The sequence below is a fragment of the Bubalus bubalis genome, chromosome 16 (assembly GCF_019923935.1).
Source record: "Bubalus bubalis isolate 160015118507 breed Murrah chromosome 16, NDDB_SH_1, whole genome shotgun sequence".
Taxonomy (NCBI): Eukaryota; Metazoa; Chordata; class Mammalia; order Artiodactyla; family Bovidae; genus Bubalus; species Bubalus bubalis.
In genome coordinates, this window is record NC_059172.1 from 55,749,965 (window position 1) to 55,761,594 (window position 11,630).

Here is an 11,630-nt window from a genome sequence, read left to right on the forward strand (position 1 = left end):
GTATTAACCACTTCCACAAATCTGGACACCTGTCATCCATACCAGCCCCTGAGGGCTAAAAGTGTCCGTAAACTTGACTTACCTGTGTGTGTTTCAAAAGCACCTAGTATTTGACAGAGATGTTTTGCAGCTGATATGGGGTGATCAAGAGCCCCAAACCAGCCCCAAAGCAGATGAGACCTGGTGGTGTCCTAAAGCTACCTTTACTTCATCACCTTGCCAAGATCCCTGCCCAAGGGGGCTATCTGTACACTACTAGGCACAATTCCTGCTGTGTGCAAAGAAGCATGGAAGACTGTCATGCCCAGGCTGCCCCCCAAAATCTCTGCCCCTTTCCTAGCCTGACCTGTCTGTCTCCTATCTTTTGAATTCCCTTACTCCCCTCCTTGCAGGGAGGTGTCTTTAGAGCATGTGCTCTCTCTTCTCCATTCCTTCATCAGTGAATAAAGTTTTTGCTCTGCTATACCAAACTTGATTTCTACTGGCATTTGCAACTTCAAGCAAAGGATCCATTGAGGAGTTACCAACCTGCTGGGGACCAATAACACACCCATTGATTGGCTCCTTAAAGCTTCATAACAGCCATACCAGAAAGATGTTTTAATTCCTTACACACAGACGAAGACCTGAGGTTCAGAGAAGGTTCAGAATTGCCCTAAGTGAAACTAGGATTCAAGCTCTGGACAGCTGATCCAAAGTCTGTATTCTCAGCTGCTACCAATGTAGTGCACTCCACCTTTTCTAAATACTGCTTAAACCACAATGTCCAAGTTACTACTTTTAATCAAACAGACCCATAGGAGCAATTTTCCAACGGGCAGTGTAACCCAAATGACACACAGACACCTGTAACAACACAAACTTCAGCTGACAACTTTTGAGAGAGAAAAAAATGTTTCATAAAGGCCCTTTTTATCCTGCTTATCATCTGGTACTGAATACAGCAAGACACCAACCCACCCATTATGAAGCTTCAGTCCAAGGTCCCTCACCAGAATCTGCCTCCTGCCTGAATACCTAGTCCACACAAGAGCCACAGAGACCAGCCACACTACAGAGCAGCCTTAGTCCAGGCTGCTCTTGGGTCTCAGGCCTTAGCCTTTGCAGACGTTCTTCAGTAAACTGAACTGTGCTAAATGCCAGAGGCCCGACTCGTTACTGGCATGAAGTCTCCTTAACATCATCTTTAAGGAACTCTATAGGAAGGGAAAGGACACTCTAGGAGAGCAGAGGGAAAGAAGTACATTTTGCAGTTAAGAATCACCAGGAAGTCTCCATAATAAATCCTTCAACCATGAAATCATTATATGCTTTTATTTATAGGCTCTGGGAGCCAGGACCCAAGCACAGCCTGGTGCTCTTGGATAGAGAATAAAGCAGCTATTGTCCAGACTCTGAGGTTACTGAGGTACCCTCCCCCACTGGTCTGGAATGATCTACACTGCTCAGAAAGGCAACAGGAGGAATGGTGGATTGGCCAGCCAAAGGAGGAGGCAGGAAAAGAAAGTCCCCTTAAGTCCTGAGGGCAATGGCATCAGATGAGAGGGGGGTCCTGGGCAGGTCTCCCTGACTCCTATGCAACAGCTCTGTCTCTGTACCCCTGTGTCCCTGCTGCTGGGCCTCTACCATCACACCCCTTCCCACTAGCCGCTTAAGTGCCCCTCCTGGCGTGCATGAGCAAGTCCCGCTGCAGCCCGGCCTCCAGGCTCGCAGTCAGTCGGGCTGTGGGCGGGTCGGTTAGCAGAGTCAATTTGTTGAATACACCTCGGCCAAAGTAGTCAGCAATCACAGAGAAGCTGTCGTTGGAGCACTTGAGCTGAGGAAAGAGAAAAGGTCGGAGTCAGAACTCAGAGGCGGAGGAAAAAAAAACAGTAGCCCTCCAGCACTCCCCGCCTCCCAGTGGGTGGGGCAGTCATGTGGCCACGCCTCCCTCCCCACCTGATGCTGAAACTGATCGTGGAGATCTCGCTTCTGTTCCTGGGCCCGGATCATATCCATGACCTTGCGGTTTTCAGGGAGGCAGGTGGGGCAGTCAGCGTCACTTTCCGAGTAACTCTCAAAGCAGTGTTGGTGGAAGGAGTGGCCGCAGAGAAAGTGGACTGAGGGCAGCTCCAAGGCACTGTTACAAATGCTGCACTTGGTCTTCTGGAAAATCTTTGGACTACAGGCAAGGGAGACCAGAAGAGTGGCAAAGAATGAGGGCAGGGCCAGGAGCCATGTGGAAAGAGGAGACAGCTCAACAAAACAAGAAGAGAGACGTCTCCATTAAGGAACAACAAGGACTCCCTTGAAGGTCCAGTGGTTAAGAATCTGCTTGCTAATGCAGGGGACACGGGTTCAATCCATAGTCTGGGGCAACTAGCCCTGTGCCCTCCAATTACTGAGCCCATGCTCGAGAGCCCACAAGCCGCCAACTACAGAAGCCCACACACCCTAAAGTCCATTCTCATCAACAAGAGATGCCACCACAATGAGAGGCTCAAGCACTGCAACTGGAATAGCCCCTGCTCACCACAACTAGAGAAAGTCTGTGTGCAGCAACAAAGACCCAGAGCAGCCATGAATGAATGATGAATAGAAACTATGAGCCCCTGTTCTTCCTACCACCTAAAGGAGGTCACAGGAAGACCCCATGCTGGGCCTTCAGGGAGTCTCAGCATGCTCCTAGCATGTCCATCCAATCTATGGGGGGACTGCTATCTCTCTTTCAATTTCCACTATTGCCACTGAATTGTCTTTCAGGTCTTAATCTCATGTGACCCTTTCCCTTTCAACGAGACCTTTCCTGGCCACTTTATCAATTACAACACACCTAAACCCCTCACCCTATTCCTCCTCCTCAATTTTCTCCTTAGAACTTAGCACCATGGAACACACTACAATAGTTTGCTTATTTAACACGTTTACTGTCTGTCTCTACCTCCACAACGTAAGCTCTGTGAAGGCAGGGATTTTTCTATGTGTTAAGAATGGGGCTTAAGGCAAAACGGACTCAGTAAATATTGATGGAATGAAGAAACTGGACAAGACTTAGTAACTAAAGAACAATAACAAATTATTTTATAAAGCTAATGGCAAAGTAAAGGGTTAATGTCTACTATAAATACTTGTAAACTATCCACTTTTTTGTCGTTTTTTACTTCCGAGGGCTTCCCACCACAACTTAGATGTGTGTTTAGGAAAGGTAAAATACAGGCGTATCTAGAGAGAAAAGTACCTGCTACAAGATAACAAAACCCAATAAATCATCTTCTATGTAATAAATCATTCTTTGGAATTCCCCCATTAAAACAGATCTTCAAGAATGAAATGTTGAAACTCACTCCATATAACCTTTGTGTGTAAAAAATGACACCCTGTGAAGAACAAGCTTATCCCTGGATACCTCTACACTCCTGGATGCCAAGTACCTTGCCTTCAGCTCCTGGATCTCCTGGCGGATGCGGGTGGTCTCCTCTCGGTAGCGCCGCACCCGGAGCTCATCCTGGGCGATCTGCTGGCTCTGTTTCTGCAGTTTTTGGACCAGGTAGTCCCGGATGACAGACAGGGTGGCCGTGGAGTTATGGGCCAGGGTCTGCACCACTGAGGTGGGAGGAAGCAAAACCATGAAGCATGCAGCTTTCTGGACAGAGCTGAAGAACCCCTGCCCCAGAGCCCGACCGCCAGCAGCCTGCACCCACCTAGCCACCCAGCCCACCCCGCAGAGTACCTAGAAGGGGCGGCATGAGGTTCTTGCTCTCGATGTGCTTGAGCACAGCTGCCACGTACTCCTTGCAGTCCTCCTCCTTGCGGGCAAAGTAGCTGAGCGCCTGCTCCCACAGGGAGGGCTCCTGCTCCCCGTGGCGCTCGCACACGGCCACCACCTGCCGGTACTGCTCGTGCTGCATGTGGTAGTGCATGATCTGCTGGAACCTGCGCCAGGCAGGGTGTGCGTCAGCGGCCGGCCCTCACTCGGGCGAGTGACTCAGCTCTGCCCCCTCCCCTGAGGACCCCCTGACTCTTACAGTTTGCCCTGCTCATAGAGGTAAAGGACTCCATCCTGGAAGTCGTGCATCTGGCAGAGGACCAGGGCCTTGTCAAAGACATCACAGAAGCGGCCACTCTTCAGTAGGGAGATGGCCTCTGCATGAAGCTTCTCTTTGACCTAGAAGAGGAGGGTGGAGCTGCCGGACATTAGGGGAAAAGTGACCCCTCAGCAAGTCAACTACTCTTCCCCTCACTCCAATTTCCTCTTTTTTCTCCCCAGTATTTATTTATTTAGGCTGCGCTGGCTCTTAGTTGCCAGGGAAGGCATGTGGGATCTAGTTCCCTGACTAGGGTTTGAACCCAGGCCCCCCACATTGGGAGTGAAGAGTCTTAGCCTGCCTAAAACTCTGGTTTTAGACCAGCAGTGAAAGTCACTCAGTGGTGTCTGACTCCTTGCAAGAAAGTCTTCAATTTCCTTTTCATGGGGAACCATTTAGCCCCTCAGGGTGAGGTGTAATTGATCTAAAGCGAGCAGCAAGTGGCAACCAGGGAAGAAATGGAAGTGCTGTCTTTTTCTCAACACCTCTGATGGCTCTGCCAGGCCTCACCTGCGGATCCTCCTCGTGGGCCCAGTTCTGGAGTCGCAGCTCAAGCAGCGTGTCATAGATGCCCTGCGGGGAGTCAGGCTGCACCTCACTCATGTGCTCTAGGAACGCTTTCAGCTCTCGAGGGTTGTTGGCAAAGATGGGGATGAACTCCTCCGAGTTGGCCTACGATGGCAAGGGATGAGAGAGGAGGCCGAGTGAGTGGGCCTACCCATGCCCCTGAGATTACCCCCATATGTTCAAAAGCCATTCTCCCTGAGGCCTCACCCTGCAGCCTGGAGCCTCCCTATCACCTCGGCCTTCAAGGCTAGGCCGATAGTCAGTACAGAGTCCCTTCAGCAGCTGGGTCGTCTCCTCTGGTATATGGTGCATGAGGATCTTGCCATAGCGTTTCATGTTGCTCTCAGCCTGCTCAAAAGGCAGCTTGCCGATATACCGGAGGGCTTCCTGATAATTCTGTGGGGACAGAAAGGGCAGCAGAATTGCATGCTCCTGCCTCACCCATCAAAACACACTTTATTTTTATTACTATTTTCTTTTTTGGGGCTCCCTGCGCAGATTCTCCAGTTGTGGCGCGTGTGCGCTCAGTGGCCCCACAGCATGTGGGATCTTAGTTCCCTGACCAAGGACTGAACCCATGTTCACTGCATTGGAAGGCACACTCTTTAACCACTGGACCCCCAGGGAAGTCCCAGGAGGCACTTTCACCATCCCAGGGATATACCAGAAAAAGACGACGACCTGCCTGAGTCAGGAGGCTCACCTACCTTGATGTCCTCTAGCTGGATCTTCAAGTACCACTCATGATGAGCATGGTTCTCAGCCAAATAGAGGGCGTGAGAGTAGTAGCCAGCCTGCCGGAGGACCTTGATGGCTGTCTCCACATCAAAGTGGACTTCACTCTCACTCTTTGTCTGTCAGGAAGACATAAGACAAAACCATTCACAGAGAGGTTGTGGCTGGGCAAGGGAAAGGAGATATGCATCTCATTCTAAGACCAGATTCTTAAGGTAATAGTTAGGTGGATTTTTTTTTTTTCGGCCACACCAAGTAGCATGTGGAAACTTAGTTGCCCCACACCAGGGAGCGAACCCATGCCGCCTGCAGTGGAAGCTAAGTCTTAATCACTGGACTGCCAGGAAGTCCCCAAAATGATGCTTTTAAAACAGAGTTATCCTGCCTCTCTGTAAGTGTTCCTCCGCCTCTACTGTTAGAGGGATGCCTCTGGGGACACTGGGCTTCCTGGGGCTTAGATACCACGAGAACTTCTGGCATCAAGAAACAAAAGTGGGGGAATTCTCCGGAGGTCCGGTGGTTAGGACTCTATGCCTTCACTGCTGGGGGCCCAGGTTCAATCCCTGGTTGGGAATGAAGATCCCACAAGCTGCACAGTACAGCAAAAAAAAAAAAAAGAGGGGAGACAGGAGAGAACTCACAGAAAAGACTATTTCTCGTCCTTGCCTACAGACCAGAGGATTCTGGTCCCTAAATACAGGCAGCTCTTCCCTCTCCCCGCAGTCCTGGTGAAGCCCCTCAAGGAACCCTCTGAAAGCACCACCCTGCACCTTGATGAACTCCTCCAGCTTCGAGCTGTCCTTGAGCTTGGTGTAGCAGTTAAGCAGCAGGGTGGTGTGGTCGGCGTTGGCCAAGGACTGCCGGTGTAGGGTCTGCAGGTAGGCTGTCAGGTTATGGATGCGCTGAGCATCGAGGAACTTGCGGATCACGTACGATGGCTCCAACTTTCCAATGGTTCTAGGGAGACACGTGTCAAACAGCATCAGGATCATCATACTTCTCAAACTTTCATGTGCGTAGGAATCACTTGCAGGTCTCAAAATGCAAATTCTGTTTCAGCAGGTCTGGGGTGAGGCATGAGACCCTGCAATTCTCACAAAATCCCAGGTAGTATCGATGCTACTAGACTGGGGACCACAGGAGCAGCAAAGCTCCGGAACACTGGTTTTTTTTAGACTTGACTGAAAACAGGAATTCTAGAGAGGTTGGCAAAACACCTAGACAGGGTCTTAGAACTCTTCACTAGGTCAAAAAACTAATTAGTACCAAGGGAAAACACTGTGGAAACAAGAGATGAATACCCTTTCCCCTTTAAAGAATTTGATCAAAATGAGTATTAACAAAGGCCAAGCTAACATTTAAAATAACAGGTACTTTTCAGCTCAACTTCCTTGAGAGCTTTCCTGGTAGCTCAGACAGTAAAGAATCCACCTGCAATGCAGGAGATCTGGTTTCAGTCTCTGGGTTGCGAGGACCTCCTGGAGAAGGCTACCCACTCTAGTATTCTTGCCTGAAGAATTCCACGGACAGAGGAGCCTGGTGGGCTACAGTCCGTGGGGTTGCAAAGAATCAAACACAACTAGTGACTAGCACTTTCACTTATCATCAGCTCAACTACACACTGGTCATGTAGCATCTGACCCTAAATATTCCCTTTCCAATAAGGTATACTGTCTCCTCATCTGAGGCATCGCAATTTATGTAGGAAAAAAGGACAATTCATGATGGAGTCCACCGCCCACCCCAGTCCCCAAGTGCAGGTTTCAGTCTAGCTGGCTCTCTGTTCCCGCATTCACAGGTATATCCTAAAGCGCCTCCAGACTGACCGGATATACTGCTGGACAGCACCATCATGGTTGCCCTTGCTGTAGAGATGGTCCCCATACTGCATGAAGATCTGGGCCAACCCATCGCTGTCCAGATGCTGGCTCTTGGCCAGGTTAATTGCCATCTCAAATAGGTTCTTCTTAAACAGCATCTGGAAAGGAATAGAGATTAGAAAACTGGAAGAAGCAGGCCTGAGAAGACACCTTCCCAGAATGCATCCACAACACACAAGCCTGACGGTTATGAAGTTCCAATCAGCCTAGATCTTAGGGTGAGACCCCCAGACACCCCCAGACTAACATCAGCTCACCTCACTAGGTTCTCTGCAGTCGGGCAGAGTGGACCCCCACCCACTGCTTCCCTCTAAGGCCACATCCCAGGCCACTGACCATGGAATCTTACCCTAAAGAGGCTGAGTAAGGCTATGACCCAAAGGGAAGGAAACACCCTGGCCAAGGCGACTTGGGGAGTCTGTTCCTAGAGCCGTGTCTGGGTGCCCACAGCCAGCTCTGGGGACCTGGCGGCCTTGCCTCCAGTTTGGTCTGTGTGTCCTTCTCCTGCAGTGCGTGGACCCGCCCATCCCGCGTCAGCACGTACAGGGAGCCCCACTCAGCAAGCACATCCACTACATCCTCAAAGACGGCGCTATAGGCTATGAACTTGTTGCACAGGTCATAGACGTTGAGAATCTGTTTGTCAGAGCTCTGGGAGTCCCGGCTGGTAAACTCTGACCTGTGTGGGAAAGAAAAGGCACCAGATATTTATCTGTACCACCTCAGTCTCAGCTCCCCTCTATTTCCTTTCCCCTGACAACTCTGGTGCTACCTATTCCTCCCAGAATAAGTCACTGATAGCAGCTCATCCTGCAATATGCAGCATGGCGCTGGCAGTTGTGGGAAGAGTATGTGTAGACCTGGTCTTACCTTTAAGGATCCTATAATTAATACAGGCAACAGACTGAAAACTTAAGTACATTCCAACATCTAAGATTTAACAAATAATTAGTGCCTGGTATATGTAGTCCACTAGGCTTAGTACTGAATGAAAACTAATATCTGACAAGGATCACCTGCATCATGCTGAAGATTCTGTCCCACTTTCTGATGACTCAGGAAAAAAAAAAAACCACCCCGTGTTGCATCTCCCAGCATTTTCCAATCTCTCCACTACTCAATCCCTTATTCCTCTACCCAATTCAATTCGCCCAAGTAATTAAAAAACCCAATGGCAGGTCCCAAATTCCCTGGAGCATTCTAGTGCAAAAGGATTGCTCAGCGAATGTCTGCAACAAAAGCACACTTCAGCAAAAAAAAGTTATAACTGAGTCTAGGTGTAAACACCTCTACAAAAAGTACAAAGTAGGAAGTTGACAGGATGTAGGCATTTGGAGTTTTAAATCAGGTTAATTCTAAGGAACAAGCCCAGCCCACTCCCTTTTGCTTCTCCATAGAATCCTTACTTGGGAGAAACCTTCCGGTCACGGGAGACAATGACAAGATAGCCTCTAAACCAGTGAGCGATGAGTTTATGGCCCTCAAAGGCAAAGCAGGGCCCACGTTCATCAGGCTGGTACAGATAGACACATTCATCCCCTGCCACTATGAACTGCAGGTCCTGAGAAGGGTCGCTGAGGGCTGAGCAGCGCAGGCCACAACCATGGGTGTCCAATTCCACACGAGGATAGTCCTTTCCAGAAACTATGTAGGACTGTGAGAAGTAAGACGGGGGTTAACCGGCTCCCTCTGAGGAGGTGGCATCTAAATGTTCCCAAAGGTATCCCCACCTCCATACTGGCTCTCTTAATTCTTAGCACCTTAAGACTTTACCTGGATGCTTGCCTTCTCCATTAAATGGGCCATTACCATCAACCATCTACTAAATATATAAGCAGAACCCACATTTTCTTCCTCTGTATACACTATCACTACTTACTACAGATATTCGGCAAGTAAGAGAATTTTACTGCTTTATCAGAAAACTCTGGCTAAAAAGAAAACAAAACTATTGGTGTAAATAAGCTGTTATATTAGAAGCACAAGAACCAAAGAAGTAATTTGTCCAGTGTCGCTTAACAAGCCTATTAGAAGAAAAACTTATGTCTTCTGCTACAAGCCCAAGAGTTCTCTTCCTAGCTCTAACTCTTCTCAGTCTCCTAAGTAAAGAAATAAAATATTAAGTTAGGCGAATGACTCAAGGCTGTATGATTAAAAATATAAGAATCTTTTTTGTCAGTTCCTTACCCTAGCCCCCTGAGCAATAAAAGAGCCTTTCCTACTTGCCCCAACAGTCATACCAGGAGGCACTGGTCATACCTGAACATTCTCAGTTGTCACAACAAACAAGTGAGTGGTCTTTCCCGCTTGGCGAAAGGCCAGTCCAGTAACAGGATAGCTGCCCTTGTGCAAAATCTGGGTCTTGCTATGTCGGTCCCGAGTGATGTCCCCTTTGTTCAGTGTAACACTGCCATCTGTGAAACCTGTAGGAGAGCAGGGAACAGTATTTAATGAGGGTGAAAAGGCACGGAAGCAGAAAAAGACCTTTAGAGGCACTTTTTAGAAGTGACCATCTTTCTCCTCATACCCAACCTCTCCAGGGGTTACCATGAGGATTAGGACTCATGGACTCATTTTCAAAGAACAAAACTAAATGCTATCCCATCCCAAACTTTAAAATCTCAAAAGGCCTCACTTCAGTACAAAACGGTCTCATGAAAACAGTGAAAATGAGCTGTAGAAGCAACTCTGAAGAAAAGCTATAAAGAATCATGGGGTGTTAGCTTTGCCTTCTTTCTTCTTACCAATGGCCATAAAGTTGAGATTTTCATGGACAGTCAAACAAGATACAACAGTCGGTTCTGTCCCCGGGATGGCAGGGAAGATTCGAGTGCAGAGTGGATTGCCACCATCTCTCTTCTCCAGGTTCCAGATCTTTACCTGGGGACAGATCTCAGATGTGTGAATGCTAGTCACTCTCCAGCAAATAATCATTCCCAGGCCTCTGGGTCTTTCCTGTTTCCTTTCTAGGACTCACCAGGGGGTTGATGCCCTCTTCATCCTCACCAACAGAGGCCAGAATATTGTGCTGCTTCAGTTGGTACAGGTGTGTCACCCGTAGTTTGTAGGCTTGGAAACCCGTAAGCTGTAGGGAGCGGGGCAAGAACCAGATCTGGCCTTCCATATGTGCAGAGCAGTCAAGGAGCCTCCTTTCCAAGGGGAGATTCTTACTAAATATTTAGGCCAGAACGCAAATAACAACTACCCCCAGGGCTTCCCTGGTGGCTCAGATGGTGAAGAATCCACCTGCAATTCGGGAGACCTGGGTTCAATCCCTGGATTGGGAAGATCCCCTGGAGGAGGGCATGGCAACCCACTCCAGCATTCTTGCCTGGAGAATCCCCATGGACAGAGGAGCCTGGTGGGCTACAGTAAACGGGGTCCCAAAGAGTCGGACACGACTGAGCACAGCACAGCACCCCAGTGGCTCAGCTAGTAAACAACCCACCTGCCAATGCAGGAGACACAAGAGACAGGGGTTTAAACCCTGGGTCAGGAAGGTGCCCTGGAGAAGGAAATAGCAACCCGCTCCAGTATTCTTGCCTGGGAAATTCCATGGACAGAGAAGCCTGCATGGGCTACAGTTCATGGAGTTGCAAAGAATTGGGCATGACTAAGCACACATGCACAATAAAAAACAAAATCTATACAAGTGTTTAAAATTTTCAAGGGTTTTCCCATATATCATCTCTGGAAACTCCCCATTTTAAAAACAGTAGAAAGGCCAGAGTTTAGGGGCAGCATTATACAAAACAAAGCAAAAAAATTCATTTAACTCTTCCCCCACAATATGGGCTGGGGAGATAATGACACCTTACAGATTCATCTTTTAAAATCAACTTGCATCTGTTCTTTTGATCGACCTTAAAAACAAAAACCTTGCCCAACTGTTATTTTACGCCCCTTTTGCAGATAAGGAAATTGAAGTCCAGAGAGGTTAAACGACTTGCCCAGGATTATTCGCTCATTTGGCAACAAGTTAAAGAGAATGGACTTCCTCCTTTCTTCCCTCAAACCACAGAAGGAACACCGAGCGCCCATCTAAAGGAAACTGGCACGTAACACGAACCCTTCTGACGGACAGATTTCATCTCAGCTGGATCTCTTCAGGGATTCGAGGAGGGAAGGGGCAGCTCCAGAAGAAGGATATCTCCAAAGACTAGGCTCCCTCGGCCTGAGTCGCAGACTGTGATGCCAGGAGGGAGGCAAAGGAACTTGGAAGCAGCGGGTCCAGAGGCAGGCGCGGCCCCGGGAGCAGCCCCATCATTGCCCTGTGGCTCCTTCACCAGCTCCTTGTCGAAGAAAACGAAGCGCCGCCACTGCAGGTAGGTCGCCATCTTGGCCGAAGGTCCCCGCCTCCGGGGAAGAGGTCACATGACAGGAG

At 49.0% G+C, this 11,630-nt stretch overlaps 1 protein-coding gene across 3 annotated transcripts; it reads right to left on the bottom strand.

The window, feature by feature from the left end:
* Window positions 1–1,295: 1,295 nt before the first annotated feature.
* On the bottom strand, window positions 1,296–11,616 carry VPS11 (VPS11 core subunit of CORVET and HOPS complexes). 3 transcript variants are annotated; one of them, XM_006078670.3, is made up of 16 exons: window positions 11,397–11,616; window positions 10,224–10,372; window positions 9,991–10,126; window positions 9,506–9,669; window positions 8,653–8,900; window positions 7,724–7,925; window positions 7,193–7,344; window positions 6,137–6,323; window positions 5,339–5,485; window positions 4,839–5,027; window positions 4,575–4,736; window positions 4,005–4,144; window positions 3,710–3,912; window positions 3,411–3,582; window positions 1,939–2,161; window positions 1,296–1,816 (listed from the first exon to the last, which is right to left on the bottom strand). In XM_006078670.3, the coding sequence occupies exons 1-16, from the start codon at window positions 11,581–11,583 to the stop codon at window positions 1,652–1,654; spliced, it is 2,826 nt and encodes a 941-aa protein (XP_006078732.1). In that variant the 5' UTR covers window positions 11,584–11,616; the 3' UTR covers window positions 1,296–1,651. The 3 variants fall into 3 exon arrangements, with proteins under 3 accessions (XP_006078732.1, XP_044785570.1, XP_044785571.1); XM_044929635.1 differs by having other exon boundaries at window positions 6,008–6,323; XM_044929636.1 differs by having other exon boundaries at window positions 6,008–6,323; window positions 10,224–10,331; window positions 11,316–11,439.
* Between the last annotated feature and the right edge of the window lie 14 nt (window positions 11,617–11,630).

What these genes read in the sequence shown, in the direction of transcription:
- VPS11 (XM_044929635.1), bottom strand. Translation starts at nt 11,583, where the DNA reads ATGGCGACCTACCTGCAGTGGCGGCGCTTCGTTTTCTTCGACAAGGAG. An exon ending in ACACACAGACCAAACTGGAG is followed by an intron (nt 7,345 to 7,723) that starts GCAAGGCCGCCA and finishes ATTCCTTTCCAG; the next exon opens with ATGCTGTTTAAGAAGAACCT. An exon ending in CCTCATGCCGCCCCTTCTAG is followed by an intron (nt 3,583 to 3,709) that starts GTACTCTGCGGG and finishes CTCCCACCTCAG; the next exon opens with TGGTGCAGACCCTGGCCCAT.